Source organism: Leucoraja erinacea, chromosome 37, assembly GCF_028641065.1.
Source record: "Leucoraja erinacea ecotype New England chromosome 37, Leri_hhj_1, whole genome shotgun sequence".
NCBI lineage: Eukaryota > Metazoa > Chordata > Chondrichthyes > Rajiformes > Rajidae > Leucoraja > Leucoraja erinaceus.
The window spans coordinates 5,084,593-5,104,607 of record NC_073413.1 but is presented as its reverse complement, the minus strand read 5'-3'; the positions used below and the strand labels follow the sequence as shown (position 1 = coordinate 5,104,607).

The following is a 20,015-nucleotide window of genomic DNA, read 5'->3' as shown; positions in this document are numbered from 1 at the left end:
GGTTCATTGGCTTGGTATTAATGTAAAAAATTGTGGGGTAGAGTTAGTGTGCGGGGATCACTGGTCGGCGCGGACTCGGTGTGCCGGTTTTCGCGCTGTCTCTCTCAACTAAACTAAACCAAATGCTCCTAAACACCAAGTGATAATGATCAGATAATATGTCTCCCTTGAAGGTAACCATTAGTCTAGAAAAATCTCCTGTTCTTTAATATTATTACATCCATTAGAGGGTTAGATGGATTTTAACATGCCATTCCAAGCAGAAAGCTATTAAAACCGTGCAGGCACTGATAGAATTAATCCTAAAACTGTGGCTGAATCTGAATGAAGGTGTGGGAGCAATGACGGCTGAGTATTTGTGACGTTCCCTGTTTTCTAAAGGTTGAAAAGAGGCAGTTAGTGGCAGTCAGTTCTCATAAGGGGGATGTGTCGGAAGGAGCAGCAGATGCTGCTTTAAACCGAAGATAGACACAAAAAGCTGGAGTAACTCAGCGGGTCAGACAGCATCTCTGGAGAAACGGAATAGGTGACGTTTTCGGGTCGAGACTCTTCGTCAGTCTGATGATGGGTTCTCCAGACTGAAGAAGGGTCTCGACCCGAAACGTCACCCATTCCATTTCTCCAGAGATGCTGTCTGACCCGCTGAGTTACGCCAGCATTTTGTGTGTCTCTCCACTCACATGTCAGCTATGGGAAAGAGACATTTTAGTCGCTATCTGTCGGCAACAGTTGCACACAGAATTGACTGCCAAAACCCATGCAGCTCTCTGCTCTAATTTTTAGTGTAGTTTAGTTTAGAGATGCAGCGCAGAAACAGGCCCTTCGGCCCACCGAGTCCGTGCCGACCAGCGATCCCTGTACACTAGCACTATCCTACACACTAGGGACAATTTACAATCTTTACCGAAGCCAATTAATAATAATAATACGAAAAACCTGTTCGTCTTTTTAGAATTTTGCATGGAAAGGCCATAATTACCCATTACACACAGAAAGGTGGGTGAAGTGTCTTGCAGTCACAACGGAGAACGTGCAAACTCCGTACAGACAGCCACCCCATCTGTCGTGGTCACCGAAAACCGAAAAACCTGTTCTTTGGAATTTTGGTGATGTAATGCACCCGCGACTCTACGCAGTCACGGGGAGAACGTGCAAACTCGTGCCACCCATGATGGAACTCTCAGCGGAACGAGTGCTTTCCATTCTACGAATAAGGTCCCATCTAAAAGGCAAGGTTAGGCCTCTAGTGTGAAGAGACTGTATCATCTGACTCCGTGCGGACCTCATGTGTGCACCTCAGCGGTAGAGTTGCTGCCTCACAGCGCCAGAGACCCGGGTTAAATCCTGACTATGAGTGCTGTCTGTATGGAGTTTGCATGTTCTCCCTGTAAGCAGCATGGGTTTGATCCGGGTGCTCCGGTTTCCTTCCACTTTCCAAAGACCTACAGATTTGTTGGCTAATTGGCTTCTGTAAATGGTAAATTGCCCATAGTGTGTGTAGGATAGTGCTAGTGTGCGGGGCAATTGTTGGTCTGGTCGAGGACTCGGTGGGTCGAAGGGCCTGTTACCACGCTCTAAAGCAAAGGTTCTCAACCTGGGGTAAATTGAGTCCCAGGGGGTAAATTTATTGATTCTGGATTTGCACATATTTTTTCTCATTGACCGACTGTGTTTGGTTCTGGTATACTGGTATCTGTTCATCATTAGGTGTTCATAAATAAGTGAAGTCACATTGATACGTGCTATTAAAGTTGCCGGGGGTAAATGGGACGAAAAAAGTTGGGAACCCCATGCTCTATAGTCTAAAGAAAAGTCTAAAACTAAAGGGCCGGTCGCCCTTGGGCGTCATTTGCGCTTCATGCAGATGGCGCGCGAAGGTTTTGTACATTCCAAAATCCTGGGGCGCCATGCGCGACTGCGCGTCACTGCCTATGTCACCAGCCACCGTGCGCGCATCACGTGCTTTACCCTTTACACGTACATGTCGTGACGCGTAAATGTTGTCGCTTAAATGACGCGCAAATGGCGCCCAAGTGGGACAGGCCCTTCAAGGTGGAGAAAAAAAAAGTATTTGAAAAGTTCTCTGTGTCCTGTTCAACGTATGAATCTTATCGAATATTGTCTGATTAAGCAGTCCCGTAACGTTGCAAGTATGTTGGACACCGCTCATCTTGAGGAAATGCGATTCCTCCTAATGGATAAATCAGACCAATTCATAACGAGTTGGTCTCCATTCGTCGTTTTTTTGGAATCATATGGTGCAACACAATTGTAAAAAATAACTGTTTCAGGACTGGACGAGGGTTGGTCAAGACTATAAATAATGATCAGATAATATGTCTCCCTTGAAGGTAACCATTAGTCTAGAAAAATCTCCTGTTCTTTAATATTATTACATCCATTAGAGGGTGAAGATGGATTTTAACATGATAAATAATGATCATTATTAATAATAATTAACACTATAAATAATGATCTCCTTTTCTTTTCACTATTTTCTCTCTCAACTTTCTTCATTTACTCGTTTTCTTTCTTCACACACTATATATTTCACATCTTTCTATCCTTTACTATCTAACTTCTTTTTCTTATTCTCATCTTTTAAAAAAATTTAAATAAGCAGTCCCGTAACGTGCTTTGCTCTCTTTTTTCTTCCTTTGCAAGTGTAATAACTCTTAGAATTGAGAACAGTTAATGTGAGAACATTTATATTTGAGATGTTGCACGGATGGTATGTGAAGCTGTGAATAACCCATCATCAGTGTCAAGTGTTGCTCAGTGCCAAATTTAAACCTTTCTTTCCTGCAGGAACGAATCTTCCTCAGTGTTTCCAACTACTTTTTCACTGCCATTTTCGTTGCAGAAATGACTCTAAAGGTAAGACTCTAAATGACTCTTAAAAACCCAGTCTGTCAATTCGACTGATGTTGTGGGAAAGAACTGCAGATGCTGGATAAAATCGAAGGTAGACACAGGTAACTCAGCGGGTGAGGCAGCATCTATGGAGAGAAGGAATGAGTGATGTTTCGGGTCGAGACCCTTCTTCGGACGTTCAGTCTGAAGAAGGGTCCCGACCCGAAACGTCACCCATTCCTTCTCTCCATAGATGCTGCCTCACAGACTGAGTTACTCCAGTATTTTGTGTCTACCAAATCAACTGATGGTGCAGTTCAGTCTGCCGATAATACATATTAAGGGCGGCAAGGTGGTGCAGCGGTAGAATTGCTGCCTCACAGCGCCAGAGTCCCAGGTTCGATCCTGACTACAGGTGCTGTCTGTATGGAGTTTGTACGTTGTCCCCGTGACCGCGTGGGTTTTCCCCGGGTGCCCTGGTTTCCTCCCACACTCCAAAGGCATACAGGTTTGTAGGTTAATTGGCTTTGGTGAAAATTGTAAATTGTCCCGAGTGTGCCTAGTCCTTAGTCCCTAGTGTGTAGGATAGTCCTAGTTTATGGTGATCGCTGGTCGGTGAGCACTTGGTGGGCCTAAAGGCCTGTTTCCGTGCTGTATCTATAAAATTGGCTTCTGTAAATTGTCCCCAGTGTGTGGCGTAGAACTAGCATAGGGGCGGAACGGAGGGGCAACAGTAGATCTACCACCTCACCACGCCATAGACCCAGGTTCGATCCTGACTACGGGCGCTGTCTGTACAGCGTTTGAATGCTCCCCCAGTGACCTGCGTGGGTTTTCTCCGAGATCTTCGCATTCCACCCACACTCCAAAGACGTACAGGTTTGTAGGTTAATTGGCTTGGTATAAAATGTATAAATGTAAAATTGTCCCTAGTGTGTGTAGGGTAATGTTAATGTGTGGGGAGCGCTGGTCCGTGCAGACTCGGTGGGACGAATGGCCTGTTCCCGCCCTGTATCTCTAAACTAAACTAAACTTGTGAATGGGTGATCGATGGTTAGCACGGACTCAGTGGGCCGAAGAGCCTGTTTCTGCGCTGCATCTCGAAACTCAACTAAACTAGTGAACAGGTGATCGATGGTTAGCACGGACTATGTGGGCCGAAGGGCCTGTTTCCACGCTGTATATCTAAACTCATCTAAACCTAAACAGCAACCCTTTGACACATTAAAGGTGACACAGGGAGAGGCTGAGTAGGTTAGGTCTCTATTCCATAGAGCGCAGGAGGATGAGGGGAGATCTTATAGAGGTATACAAAATCATGAGAGGAATAGATCGGGTAGATGCACAGAGTCTCTTGCCCAGAGTAGGGAAATCGAGGACCAGAAGACATAGGTTCAAGGTGAAGGGGAAAAGATTTAATAGGAATCTAAGGGGTAACATTTTCACACAGGGTGGTGGGTGCGTGTATGGAACAAGCTGCTAGGGGAGGTAGTTGAGGCTGGGACTATCCCATCGTTTAAGAAACCATCAGACAGGTGCATGGATAGTACAGATTTGGAGGGATATGGACCAAGAGCAGGCAGGTGGGCCTAGTGTAGCTGGGACATTGTTGGCCGGTATGGGCAAGTTGGGCCGAAGGGCCTGTTTCCACGCAGTACCACTCTATGACTAAAGCTGTGGGATTTTCCTCTTCCCTTGGGTAGAGTTCCCACTCTAATTGAAATCTGGTTGTGTTTTTTGCTCTCCGTCACCGAGCTTGCTTCATGAGGTTGCATTAGTCATCCTGAGCTTCAAGTGAGCGAGCTGGAAACTGGACTCGCTGAGCACGCACAGGCAGAGACAGAGCAGATGGGAAGTGGCTGTGAACCGAACATCCAATGCATCTCTGAGCTAAGTCGTCTCTTTAAGCAAGATATTAACGACCTAATTTACCATTAAGGTATAAAAGATCTTTTTCATACGCTGAGCACAAGTTAAAAACCCATTGCAAATTGAAGCATTCATTGCTGTCAGGGAATTTAGTCATAAAGATGCCAGCCCTTGGCTAACTGAGTCCCTGTCAACCATCAAGAATCTATTAAAAAATTAAGCCTACACTAATCCTATTTTGCTCTGTCCATATTCTTTAAGGTGAAGGGGGAAAGATTTAATAGGAATCAGAGGAGTAATTTTTTACACTGGGTGTGAGGAGTATGGAACGGTCTGCTGGAGGAGGTAGTTGAGTCCAAAGATCCTATAGCGGAGCAAGATAGACCACTCCTGCTAAATGCAATGGGCTGACCTGTAGTATGCAACGGAGCGGAACGTGGGCCACCATTTCAGTAACCCGACCCGACCCAACTCGCAGTGTAATCAACGTTGCAGGCGAACAGTTTGTGTTAATCAATTATAATTCTGAAAATGAGGAGAAGATTTATCCCAAATATCTTTTATTTTTACGAGGATGTTTCCGTAAATGGCTTCCGTCTCCGCTCCAAAGACCCCATAGGACGTCACCCATTTCTTCCGTCCGGAGATGCTGCCTGTCCCGCTGAGTTACTTTTTGTGTCTTATCGGTTTAATAAACCAGCATCTGCAGTTTCTTCCGACTCTTCTCTCGTTGTTTTCTCTCTCAATTGATTATCATTCTTTGTGCATCTTAGGTTGTCTCCTTGGGATTTTACATTGGTGACCAAGCGTACCTGAGAAGCAGCTGGAACATTCTGGATGGATTCCTCGTCTTCGTGTCCCTCATCGACATAGTCGTGTCGCTGGCCTCTGCAGGCGGAGCCAAGATCTTGGGCGTTCTCCGGGTCCTAAGGCTTCTCAGGACCCTTCGTCCCCTCAGGTAGAGCATAGAAGGCAGCTAGACCTAGTACTGTCAATGGACAAAGGATGCTTTGTGTTAGACATAGAAGGCCAACTTTTTCCTTTCTGGTCCAGAAAACAGCAATTCCAGTGTCTTGCACGAATTATTATCCAAAGTCCCATCAACAACACAGAGGAACAACTTCTGACTCTTCTAGAAATATACAAACATAGAAAATAGGTGCAGGAGTAGGCCATTTGGCCCTTCGAGCCTGCACCGCCATTCAATGTGATCATGGCTGATCATCCAACTCAGTATCCTGTACCTGCTTTCTCTCCATACCCCCTGATCTCTTTAGCCACAAGGGCCACATCTAACTCCCTCTTAAATATAGCCAATGAACTGGTTCGGGTACGGGTGTCAGGGGTTATGGGGAGATGGATAAGCCATTGCATTGCAAATTGAAGCATTCAGAACAGACTTGAGGGGGCAAATGGCCTAATCCTGCTTATTGACCTTATAACCATATAACAATTACAGCATAGAAACAGGCCATCTCGGCCCTACAAGTCCGTGCTGAACAATTATTTCCCCTTAGTCCCACCTGCCTGCACTCATACCATAACCCTCCATTCCCTTCTCATTCATATGCCTATCCAATTTATTTTTAAATGATACCAACGAACCAGCCTCCACCACTTCCACTGGCAGCTCATTCCACACCGCTTATGAATTGATTATGTTCTCAGCGTGGTGTTGGGCGGGGAATTCCAGGTATTATACTCAGCAATGTTGACGGGCCTTGGTCATAGAGTCATCCTGTTACCAACTGGAGAGTGGTCCTGACCAACATCTACCTCATTGGAGACTTTTGGACTATCTTTAATTGGACTTTACTGAACGTTATTTTGCACTAAAACGTTATTCCCTCCGTCCTGTATCTGTACACTGTGGATGGCTTGATTGTAATTGAGTGTAGTCTTGCCACTGACTGGATAGTTCACAACACAATATCTTTTCACTGTACCTCAGTACACGTGACAATAATAAACTAATCTAAACTAACCACCCCAAGATAATTCTGCTCCAATCACTTATGAACTTTTTGAACTGCCCACATTTTATTTTATTTTATCCTTAATTTAATTTTTCACTCCTTTAAGCACCACATTCCAGATCACCGCAACTTGCTGCATGAAAGAATTTCTTCTTCTTGCTGCCGGCCCCTTGGTAATTATCGTAAGCGGATGATCTTCCGGCTGCCAGCAATGGGAGCTTCTGGGTCTGAAGAAGGGTTTCGGCCCGAAACGTTGCCTATTTCCTTCGCTCCATAGATGCTGCTGCACCCGCTGAGCTTCTCCAGCTTTTTTGTGTACCTTCGATTTTCCAGCATCTGCAGTTCCTTCATGAACAATGGGAGCTTGTTCTCTTCCCCGTCGGAGGGAGTTTTGTAACGCAACTGTGCCCTGGACTTGGCTTTCACGTGGGCCCCAGTCGCCCTCTTAATTACACCGCAGGTCGGAACAGACACAAAGAATAGCCCGTGGAGTAGTGCTGAGTCTCTCAAACAAATCGGCTTATTCAAGGCCTTAACAGTACGCACTGGGAAACACTCTGAGCGAACCCAAAGTGTTTCAAACATTCTCAGCACCCACTGTGTTTTTATATTCTCACAGCACAATGGTCCCATGTGGATTTTATATTTCTGAAATAATTCAGCATTGATCAATGTCTCTGTGGTGTTTCATCTTTATTTTCTCCATAGAGTTATCTTTAACCTTCTGTGCCCTGTGATATAGAAAAAAAAAACCTCTCCAATTTGTCTAACAAACGGACACGATAAAAGACACTGTTTCCTGCAATAGACACAAAGCGTTGGAGTATCTCAGCGGGTCAGGCTGCATCTCTGGAGAAAAAGGACGGGTGATATTTCGGGTCAGGAACCTTCTTCAGAATCCCGACCTGAAACATCACCCATACCTTTTCTCCAGAGATGCTGCCTGACCCGTTGAGTTACTCTAGCACTTTGTGTCTATCTTTGAGTAAAAACTTACTTTGATGATAAGAAAAATTCTAATACAAATGTAGTCTCCGATCTCGCTCTTCACTCTCATGTGTTGCGTCTAGGGTCATCAGTCGAGCGCCCGGCTTGAAGCTGGTTGTCGAAACCCTTATTTCCTCCTTGAAGCCGATCGGGAACATCGTACTCATCTGCTGCGCTTTCTTCATCATCTTCGGGATTCTTGGCGTGCAGGTAAGAGCTCAGTACTCAATACGTGCAGGGGAAAAACTGCAGTCGCTGGTTTAAACCGAAGATAGACACAAAAGATAGACACGAAGATAGACACTCCCTTTCCTGCTGGACATATACAGGAAGAGATGTATCAGCAGAGCCATCTCCATCATCAAAGATCCCTACCACCCATCGCATCACATATTCTCCATCCTGCCATCTGGGAAGAGGTACAGGAGCATTAGCTGCAAAACCAGCAGGATGCTCCTCAGCTTCTTCCCGCAGGCTATAAGACTGCTAAACGGACTTTGCCCCCCTGCCAAAGTATCGCGCACCAACCACCAACCTGGACACACTGCAGCAGAGCCACTGTCGTGCCGCTGCCGATCGGAACGCCTGTTGAATGTTTAGTAGAGTGTTAAATTTGTTCATGATATATGTATTTTTATTTCTATTTATTTTTAATGCACACTGAATGGACACTGGTTGAGCAACGTTTTTTTGTTTCCTCTGGGTATGTGAATACTCAGGAAATGACAATAAAGATATACAATACAATACAATACAAAATGTCGGAGCAACTCAGTGGGGCAGGCAGCGTCTCTGGAGAGAAGAAGGGAAGGAAGGAATGGTTTCTCCTTACCTCCTCTCCAGAGATGCTGCCTGTCCCGCTGAGTTACGCCGGCATTTTGTGTCTATCTTCAGTGCTCAATGTTGTGAAGAACAATGGGAACTCGGCGTGGAGGGACCGGCAGGAGGGATGGCGGGAGAACAAAAGGGGATGCAGTTTGCGGGAGAAGGGGGGCACTCTAGCCGTAGAATCCAAAGATCTTATAGTGATAATCTTTGGTAGAATCCTCTGCCCAGAGGGATAAGCCTGTGTTTGTTCGTTTGTTACGGTTAAGGCGCTGTGCATACGACAGCCAGCCAACAGTTCCTTGTCTTTGTCTTTTTTCCCCCCACTTTTAATCTACTTTTAATTTAATTTTAATTTCAAGTGTTCCGTGTGCCTGGTCGTGTGTTGTGTGACTGTCGGCAGACCGATTTCCCTCCGGGGATGAATAAAGTTCTATCGTACCGCATCGTATCTTATTTTTTGTTTATTTTATTAGAAGTTAATACAGCACAAAACAGTACAGTGGAACCTAATTTTAGGTGCCAACTATGTAATACCGTAATCCATTCTATGTACAACCTCTAGTTTTATGTTATGAGAAGGAAGTAAGCAGGACAAGAAAAAGAAAACAATAGAAAGAGGAAAACGTGGAAAAATAGATGGTAGAGAGTAGAAGAACGTGAAGTGTGTATATAAAAAATAAAAAAGGAAGAGAGAAAGTGGAAAGTAGAAATAGAAGAGAAGGCCCCTTAAAAGAGAATTTTTCAAATCTGTATTCGGAGATGTAGCTCTATCCGCGTCATGAACTGAAATCAGCAATCTTTACGGTACCGCTGCATCACATGATTCCAAAAAGTCGATGAAAGGAGACCAACTCCTTAAGAATTGGTCATATTTATCTATTAGTTGGAGTCTCATTTCTTCAAGGCGTGCTATGTCCATCATATTCCTAATCCACATTTTAACAGTTGGTGTGGTTGTATTTTTCCAAAATTTAAGTATCAATTTCTTTCCAATTATTAACCCATAATTAAAAAAAACATTTTGATCTTTATTTAAATTGGTATCTTCTCCTATTATTCCAAATATAATCCATTCCGTTTTGGGTTCTATTCTTGACTTGAAAAGCTTTGTAAATATATCAAATATATCACTCCAAAATTTATTCACCGCATCGTATCTTTCTGTTCACCCTGTTACTCAGCCTAAAAACCGGCTTAGGGTGTAAAATGAAACACCAACCCAACCATGGCTGAAAATGTAACAAGGGTCAGGGAGAACAGTAACACATTTATGTTGCCCATAGAGGCGGCGCAGTGGTGCAGCGGTAGAGTGTCTGCCTCACAGCGCCGGAGACTCGGGTTCAATCCTGACCTTGGGCGCTGTCTTTGTGTGGAGTTTGTGCGTTCTCCCTGTGACCGCAACTCCCTGTGATCGTAACGAGTCCGTGGATATATCGTAGCGGCTCGTTATGTCAGCCGTAGGTACTCTGGGCTATTTGTTTACTCGTGGGCATTTTTCAACATGCTGAAAAAAAGTCCCGAGTTACCTGATGCCCCGAGTACCTACGGCTGGCATAACGTGCCGCCACGATATATCCACGGACTCCTACGGCCTCCTATGTACTCGTTACGAACATTCTGCGAGTTTGAAAACTCGGGAGAGTTCGTGCATAACTCAGGAGAATTTGTGAAAACTCGGGAAAGTGGGACAGGCCCTTAAATTGTCCCCACGGTGTAGGTTAGAACTAATGTAATGGATGATTGTTGGTCGGCACGGGCCTAGTGGGCCGAAGGCCTTGTTTCCACGCCGTATCTCTAAACTAAGCTAATTTCACTGGAAAAAAATAACCGTGGGCCTCTTTGATTACCAGTCGAATTTATTTCAGGCAGATCATATGTATATAAAGTATTGATTTGGCCTTTCCCAAATAGACCCAAGCCAGAATGTGTCACACAGCGTATCTATATAACCTGATGTGATGCTTTTAATCAGGTCCCATCAAGATCGGGTCAGGTAAACATAGAAACATAGACAGAGAAAATAGGGGCAGGAGTAGGCCTTTCGGCCTTTCGAGCCAGCACCGCCATTCAATATGATTATGGCTGATCATCCAAAATCTGTACCCCGTTCCTGCTTTCTCCCCCATATCCCTTGATTCCGTTAGTCCTAAGAGCTAAATCTAACTCTCTCTTGAAAACATCCAGTGAATTGGCCTCCGCTGCCTTCTGCGGCAGAGAATTCCACAGATTCGCAACTCTCTGGGTGGCCAGACGTTGATGAAGTATCTTTGATCCTGCTGCCCTGTTCAATTAGATCTGTATCTTCACTGTGTATGCCTGTCGCTTTGCTGCCTGGTGCTTAATAGCGGACATTCACCAGCCTTGGCCAGGCATTTGTGGTGATACTGCCTAATTTCCAGCAAACTTTGTTTGAGAAGATGTTTTGTGATTTCTCTCGTTGCTTTCCCAGTCTGCAGGCTTATGGGTTGGACATATTACAGGCCCGCCACCGATTTTCCGGCACCCTTGGTTCCAGAGCCTTGCCGGATTATCCGCATTGCCAGACCAACGGAGGTCTCGTCCTCCGGGAGGAGTCCAACGGTACCGGCACGTTCCGCCTTGGCCGGCAAAGTCGGCCTCGGGAGTCAGCTACGGGAACGGATCTGCCGGAGCCGGTAGGGCCGGAGTTCCAGAGTGCTGGCCGCGGAGGGGCAAATCCGACCCGCCTCACTCGGCCTGGGGGCCACATTTTCGGGGGGGTCTTATAGACAATCGACAATAGGTGCAGGAGTAGGCCATTCGGCCCTTCGACCCAGCACCGCCATTCAATGTGATCATGGCTGATCATCCCGTTCCTGCCTCTTCCCCATATCCCCTGACTCCGCTATTTTTAAGAACCCTATCTAGCTCTCTCTTGAAAGCATCCAGAGAACCGGCCTCCACCGCCCTCTGAGGCAGAGAATTTCACAGACTCACAACTCTCTGTGAGAAAAAGTGTTTCCTCGTCTCCATTCTAAATGGCTTACCCCTTATTCCTAGACTGTGTAGCCCCTGGTTCTGGACTCCCCCAACATCGGGAACATTTTTCCTGCCTCTAGCGTGTCCAAACCCTTAACAATCTTATATGTTTCAATGAGATACCCTCTCATCCTTCTAAACTCCAGAGTGTACAAGCCCAGCCGCTCCATTCTCTCAGCATCTGACAGTCCCGCCATCCTGGGAATTAACCTTGTAAACCTTGTATACACTGCACTCCCTCAATAGCAAGAATGTCCTTCCTCAAATTAGGGGGCCTAATCCGGTGGGGGAACATTTCTAAGAGCGCTCTGGTAATTTTGTCCGGATTAAAGGAGTTGCCGGACCAGCAGTTGCCGGGAAACCGGTGGTGGAGCTGTACAAACTATTCGTCTTTCTTATAGACAATAGACAATAGGTGCAGGCATAGGCCATTTGGCCCTTCGAGCCATTCAATGTGATCATGGCTGATCATTTTCAGAATGTCCCATATCACTTCCTATCTTAACAAATCATGTCTGAAGACTTTGGAAAGGGAGCAGAGAAGGTTGATGAGAATGATGCTCAGATTAGGGGGTAGTAGCAGCAAGGATTGTTATCTGTGGAATGCCAGAGATTGTGGGGAGAGCTGATGGAACATGGAATAACCAAACCCCACTAGTGGAAACATCCTCTCCGTATCCTTTCTATCCAAGCCTTTCTCTGCGCCCTTTCCAGCTTGATGGCAATTTCTATTTCTCTCTCTGCAGAAGCTGCCCGACATACTGAGTGTTTTGCAGCAGTTCTGATTTTCAAGCATTTCCATTTGGGAGAGGGTGGGCCAAGTGAATCTCTGCACTCTTTCCAGCTTAATGCTGCTGTTAAACCCAAGGCAGTATAATTACACTTCCTGCTCCAAAGGAGCGAATTTAATTCACCAAAAGTAACTGTGCATTTAAAGTACAAACTAGAAACCCTTTACGAGCTCTCTTATTGTTGCTGCAGACAGCAGCGGGACTCAGATGGATCTTTGCTTCTCTATATTTGACCTTGATGCTGTTGACAATGGCTGTTGACAATGGTGAACATGGCAACTATTGGCTTAGCTCTCCACATGACATATGCGTTCGATCTCTGCATCGTTAGCTGCATTAATGCAAATTGATTAACTCTATACGGTGTTTTAGCTTAAGGTTAATGAGTTGAGAAGTACCGCAAATTATATTTAAGAACATAGCCATAATTTTACTTCACATTCACATTGGAAACGCGTCACTAACCCGTTAGATTTATGGCCATTATTAAGCTCTTTTGCCTCAACCAGCATCTGCAGCTGGATGGATGAGGTTCGCAATGAGCGAGATAAAATAAGACAGTCATTGTCTCAGAGAATGGATGTGAGGTAACTGTGGCGAGATTACCTGCAGCATGGGGACTTGCGTAACCGGATATTTATGCGGCGCAGCTGGTAGAGCTGCCACCTCACCGCGCCAGAGACCCGGGGGGAGGGGGTTCCTGACCTCAGTTGCTGTCTATGTGGAGTTTGCACGTTTTCCCTGTGACTGCGTGGGTTTCGGGAGATTTCACTTGGACACTCAGGGAATGAAGGGATATGAGGAACAGTTGGGATTGTGGATTTCCAGGAGATAAGCCAGAATCTTATTGACCAATGCCCCTGTCCCACTAATGGGGCTGTCCCACTTAGGAGACTGGAACGGAAACCTCTGGAGACGTTGCGCCCCACCCAAGGTTTCCGTGCGGTTCCCAGAGGTTTTTGTCAGTCTCCCCACCTGCTTCCACTACCTGCAACCTCCGGCAACCACCTGCAACCTCCGGGAACCGCACGGAAACCTTGGGTGGGGCGCAAAGTCTCCAGGGGTTTCCGTTCAGGTTTCCTAAGTGGGACAGGGGCATTACGACCACACCTACGACAACCAAAACCAAAGTCAAGCCACGTCCACCCGCGAAAAGCTACGACAAGCAATGACCCTGTCGGCGACAACTGAAGACAATTCGGTGCCTGTCGCCGGTTGACGTAGGTAGTCGCCAATGGAATTCACCAAAGTCAGCGCCCGGCGACAACCAATGTCACCCGGCGACAACTTTCGTCATCCTGGCAACAATCTACGACAGCACCTACGACAAGCTACGTCAAGCACAGTCACCGAAAATTTTGAACATTTCGAAATCCAGCGGCGAACAGAAAAACAACTCTTCAGGCGACTTGAAGAGACAACTCACGGCCATATAGGCGTCACCCCGCGACCATGTGGCGGCAGCCTAGTCGCGGAAAAAATCACCTAAGTGGGACAGGGACTTGGAGCTCCAATATTTCTTACCTTCAGATCGCTGAATCATAAACTACAGGAGCTTCATCCTTAACACTGGTTGGCTCGTTATTCACCCAGTCCGCCCCTCCCTCCGCCCCTTCCAACGACACTCCTTCCTCTGGCTTCACTATCCACACCTCTTCTATCCTTATCATATTTTTGTATTTTAATCTCCGGCCTTTGGCCAGCTGTTTGTCTGAAGAAGAATCCCGGCCCGAAACGTCACCCATCCTTGTTGCTCCAGAGAGGCTGCCTGACCCACTGAGTTACTCCAGCACTTTGTGTCTATCCACCTATCACTCGCCAGGCTTTGTCCTACCCCTCCTCTCTTCCAGCTTTCGCCCCCATCCTCCCCTCAACCCCCCACTCCACCCGCACCACAATCAGTCTGAGGAAGGGTCCCCACTAGAAGCATTGGCGATCAGTGTTCTCCAGAGATGCTGCCTCATTTACTGATTTATCCCAGTTTTATTTCTGATGGTCAATGCTGTTGGACACCGCACATATGGTTCTGCCAAATACATCCCTTCACTCAAGGGTAAACATCTGCTTCTCGTGTGTGTGTGTGCTCAAGATTATTTGCTGATTTAATTTAATTGGGGGAAAAATAAGCAATAAAAGGCAGATATGTTTTCCCACAGAGCCACGATTATCACATGATGAAGTTAATATATATATATTTAGCTTTAGTTATTAGTTTCACAGATTCTGTGTGGAAACAGGCCCTTCGGCCCATCCAGTCCACACCGACCAATGATCTCCTGTTCACACTAGTTCTATTCTACACACTAAAGGGGCAATTTACAGATGTGGATTATTTTACAAGCCCGCACGTCTTCGAAATGTTTTTCCTGGCAAGTAACAAATAATGGGTGTATCCTTTCTGTTATGAAGGGAGTATAGAGTCATGGAGTGATACAAAGTGGAAACAGGCCCAACTTGCCCGTGTTGACCAACACGCCCCATCTACACCAGTCCCACCTGCCCGCGTTTTGGCCCAGAACCTTTGAAACCTGTCCTTTCCATGTACCTGTCCAATAGTCTCTTAAATATTGTTATACTGCCTGCCTTAACTACCTGCTCCGGCAGCATGTTCCATTCACCCATCACCTTTTGTTCAAAGGTTCAAAGATACTTTATTTGTCACATACACCAATTGGTGTAGTGAAATGTGATTGCATTTGTGGGTACTTCCCAGTTGGAGACAAAAAACTGGAGTAACTCAGCGGGTCAGGCAGCATCTCTGGAGGAAAGGAATGGATGACGTTTTTTGCTCGAGACCCTTCTTCAGATAACCCTTCTTCAGATAACTTCCTATTTAAAAGCTCCCCCCCCCCCCCCTTAAATCTATGTCCTCTGGTTCTCGAGAAAGTTGGCGGTGAATCTGTGGAATTCTCTGCCACAGAAGGCTGCGGAAGCCAAGTCAGTGGGTATATTTAAGGCAGAGATAGATAGATTCTTCAGTCGACGGGTGTCAGAAGCTATGGGGAGAAGGCAGGGAGAATGGGGTTGGGAGGGAGGGATAGATCGGTCATGATTGAATGGCGGAGTAGACTTGATGGGCCGAATGGCCTAATTCTCCTCCTATCACCTAGGATCCAAACCAGTTGGAGTCACACTGTCGGCCAGAAATACATTGGAGCCGTTAAGAGATAATGCATGACAGCACTTAGAAAGTAAGAGCTAATCAGCAATAGTCAGAGCATATTTGCAAAGGGCAGTCATGCTTGATGAGTTTAACAATTCTCTGAGGAGATTACAGAGCCTGGAGACAAAGAGGATGCAGTAGTACATTAGGTGTCGAGGAATGAATTTGACAGAGTGCCAATGACAAAACGAAACAAGCATTTTCTTTCTGTCGGTAGACCAAAATACTGGAGAAACTCAGCGGGTGAGGCAGCATCTATGGGGCGATTGAAATAGGCAACGTTTCGGGTCGAAACCCTTCTTCGGTACTCCTTTCCCCCCCCCCCCCCCCCCCCCCCCCGTTTTTCTTGGAGATGGGGAGAAAGAGACAGTTTTTACATTGAAAGCCCTGTCCCACGGTACGTGTTCATTCCAAGAGCTCTCTCTCCCGAGTTTGCCCTGATTCGAACTCGGAGATTTACGGTAATGGCCGCTCGTCGGTACTCGGGGCTCTCGTGGACATTTTTCAACGGGTTGAAAAATCTTCACCAGTCTTCCCGTGCTTACCTGCCGTTAGCGAGTCTTCCCGAGTGCCTGCCGTTAGCGAGTCTTCCCGAGTGCCCGCCGTTAGCGCTCAGAGACGTCCCCGAGCTCCAACGTACCCGCTACGTTCAGTCTCCGTGCTTAGCACGAGTTTGATTTTTTTTAAACACGGGAGAGCTCTTGGAATGAACTCGTACTGTGGGACAGGGCTTTGAGGCTGGAAGCTTGTCGCCTGTTCCTGGCAGGCTACAAGCAAAGATAAGACACAAAAAGCCGAGAAACTCAAGGGCCTGTCCCACTTGGCGAGTTAATTTGGCGACTGCCGGCATCATTAACTGACGTGTCAGGTCACTGAAAAAATCGCGGCGGTGATGTGGCGTGATGGCATATTGACGCACGGTGTCTCCTCAACTGTCGCTAGATATTTTTTGTCGCCGCTGGATTTTGTGACTACTCACGACCATTCAGGAGTCACCCCGCGACATGTCGACACGCGACTCCCGTATGGTCGTGAGTAGTCGCGTGTCGCGGGGTGACGCCTGTTTGGTGATGAGTAGTCGCCCAAAGAGTCGTGTCTTTTTCTGGTCTACGCCGGATTTTCAACGTGTTGAAAATTTCCGCCGGCCTCCTGCGGCTGTGACGGGCGCCGGGAAGTTGCCGAGAGAACCCCGTAAGTGGGACAGGCCCTTCAGGGGAGAGGGAAACGGGAGGATATGGGCTGTGGTGGATATGGGGACATATAGAACAAATGAATGAAAGATATTCATTTGTTCTATATTCATTTATTCATTTGTTGAAAATCAAAAGATATTCATTTATTCATTTGAAGTCCAGACAAGACAGCTTAAGGATAAGGCTTTAAAAAGATGAGAACGAACTTTTTTCACACAGAGAGTGGTGAATCTCTGTCTCTGCCACAGAAGGTAGTTGAGGCCAGTTCATTGGCTATATTTAAGAGGGAGTTAGATGTGGCCCTTGTGGCTAAGCGGATCAGGGGGTATGGAGAGAAGGCAGGTACGGGATACTGAGTTGGATGATCAGCCATGATCATATTGAATGGCGGTGCAGGCTCGAAGGGCCGAATGGCCTACTCCTGCACCTAATTTCTATGTCTCTATGTTTCTATATGCAAAAAAGTAACGATGATATAGGTGAGTAATCTGCCAGTGACGGTGAATGCATTAACATGATAATAACCCGTTTAGCCGGCCCAGAGTGTTGCTAAATAAGGTGACTGTTCGATGCTGTGCAATATCTCTATACTTATAAAATGCAGTTAGACAAATGATCATTTCCTACAGTCATGGGTCGTCTCCTGACATCGATCAATGGGTTTAACAAGAAAGAGATCAAGTGGCTTAATGCAATCAGGCTCCTGGGAGTGAGATTCTGTGCACCTTTTATAAAGTTAATTGACCTGATTGCCATTCGTACTCAAGGGGAACTGTTTTTCTTTTACTGAAGATCAGCACAAAGTGCTGGAGTAGTCCGCCTAGAGTCTAGGCCTACTTGATCTCCCGTTTGCTAAACACTAACTCCCCCTCCCAGTTCAATCACTGACCTTTCTGTCCTCAGCCTCCCCCACTGTCAGAGTGAGGCCCAGCGCAAAATGGGGGAACAGCACCTCATACAGTATTCTGGAGTGGAGAGAAGGAATAGGTGACGTCTTGGGTCGAGACCCTTCTTCAGACTTGTCCCTAGTGTGTGTGGGATAGTGTTAGTGTGCGGGGATCGCTGGGTGGCGCGGACCCGGTGGGCCGAAGGGCCTGTTTCTGCGCTGTATCTCTAGACTAGATTCCGTTAACACTTGAGCAAGTTCCCACTGCCGTGTTTTACATTCCGTGGGCAAATCAGCAGTTGAAATGCAGTGAGCAGAACAGACTGTTCTCCTTGCAAACTGCGTCCTACAGAGAGAGCACATTGTTCCCGATAGTGAGATCTCGGCGATGAATCTCGATCACTTGCACAGGGGCACCACATGAGCCCAGCAGGTAACCCATGCATCGCGTTCATTGCTCTTCGCACCCCCCCCCACCCTTGGGAAGTCGATGAAACCTCTCGTCACCATAGCAATCCTGCTTCTCTTCACAAAAACAAACCTCAGACAGAGCTAGGGCTCCTGGTTCAATCCCATCTCCATAGGAAAGAACTGCAGATGCTGGTTTTGGTCTGAAGGTCTGAAGAAGGGTCTCGACCCGAAATGTCACCCATACCTTCTCTCCACAGATGCTGCCTGTCCTGCTGAGTTACTCCAGCATTTTGTTGCCTATCTTTCATCCCTTCTTCAGCCCACAATTCACCGCCAGCCCTCCGAGTGGATCTTGCAGAGGTCATGAGAAGAAGAGATCAACTAAACACATGTAGATGTTGCCAGGACTCAAGGGCCTGAGCTACAGGGAGAGGTTGAGCAGGCTAGGATTTAATTTCTCGGAGCGGAGGAGACTGAGTGGGTGATCTTATAGAAGTGTTTAACATCATGAGAAAGGAATAGATCGGGGATTGGATCCAATTGTAGGTTCATTAGCTTGGTGAACATTATATTTTGTTTAAGAAGCAACTGCAGGTGCTGGAAATTCGAAGGTAGACAAAAGTGCTGGAGAAACTCAGCGGGTGTTGCAGCATGTATGGAGCGAAGGAAATAGGCAACGTTTCGGGCCGATCAAACTGACTGATCAAAGACTGATCAAAGACTAGACATTAAAAATTGTCCCTAGTGTGTGTAGGATAGTGTTAGTGTGTGGGGGGTCGCTGGTCGGCGCGGACTCGGTGGGCCTAAAGGCCCTGTCCCACTTTCACGACCTAATTCACGACCTTTTTTACTCGTGGACATTTTTCATCAGGCTAGAAAAACGCCCTGACCTACGTGATGCCACGAGTAGCTACGACTAGCATCAGGGCCTGCTACGACCTACCTACGACCTCGTGACGACCATGCTGCGAGTATGAGTCAAGGGCAAACTCGGCAGAGGTCGTGAATTAGGTCGTGAAAGTAGGACAGGCCCTTAAAGCCAGTAAAGATAGCCCGAGGGTCACCAATAAGGTAGCCAGGAGCAAAAGGACAGTAGTAAATATGAGCAAAAGGAATGGTTTGCGCACTGTTTCCGCTCTGTATCTCTAAGCTAAATAAATAGGTAATGGATGTGACGAGATTGGCCCTTGGCGCCTGGCAGGGCCCGGATGGGCTGAATGGCTATCATTATAAGAAGAAGAAATCACATCCCAACTCCTTGAGAGCGATGGGACAATTTGGATAGTGAAGGGAGTTAGATGTGGCCCTTGTGGCTAAGGGGATCAGGGGGTATGGAGAGAAGGCAGGTACGGGATACTGAGTTGGATGATCAGCCATGATCATATTGAATGGCGGTGTAGGCTCGAAGGGCCGAATGGCCTACTCCTGCACCTAATTTCTATGTTTCTATGTGAGATGTGAGATGTCACAAAATCCAGGAAGGCCACGTTTTTTAAGTGCGCTGATTCTTGTTTCACGGGAGTTCCTGCCGTGCTTCTTTATTGAAAATGAAAATCCAAGGCAGAAGAAGCCTTCGTCTGAGTGACGGTGTTTGTAGTCTTTGCGTGGGCAGCCTGTTAAAGCCATCGTGCATCAAACAGCCATATGTTGCAGGATGAGCTTGTAGTCAGGCAGCACAATGATACATGGCTGGGACGTGGTGAAGCATTTGGCAGCCAGCGAGTTGTTTTCATTTATCAGCTACAGTCATTTCCTGGCAAACGCAGTGAGGAGTTCCTCAAGCAGAGAATGAGGGAATTAAATTATCCATCCATGGCTACGTCTTTTAATTCATTTGTTGGACACGGCCTTTGCTGACTAAAACCAACATTTATTTCCCTTCCGTAATTGCCGTCGAGAAGGTGATGAGTCCAAACATGACGCCCCTGTGGTGTGAAGTTGTCAGGGTTTTATGAGGAGAAGGCAGGAGAATGGGGTTTAAGGAGCCTGTCCCACTGTACGAGCTAATTCAAGAGTTCTCCCGAGTTTCCCCCGATTCGAGCTCGGAGAATTACGGTAACG

General features: G+C 46.7%; 1 protein-coding gene across 1 annotated transcript in view; it reads left to right on the top strand.

The window, feature by feature from the left end:
- Positions 1 to 20,015, top strand: part of cacna1ia (calcium voltage-gated channel subunit alpha1 Ia) — a 184,674-nt gene that overhangs the window by 113,501 nt on the left and 51,158 nt on the right. Inside the window, exons 18-20 of the mRNA XM_055662956.1 lie at positions 2,809 to 2,877; positions 5,496 to 5,680; positions 7,769 to 7,895. Coding sequence (XP_055518931.1) covers positions 2,809 to 2,877; positions 5,496 to 5,680; positions 7,769 to 7,895 — 381 coding nt within the window. The remainder of the gene's footprint in view (positions 1 to 2,808; positions 2,878 to 5,495; positions 5,681 to 7,768; positions 7,896 to 20,015) is intronic.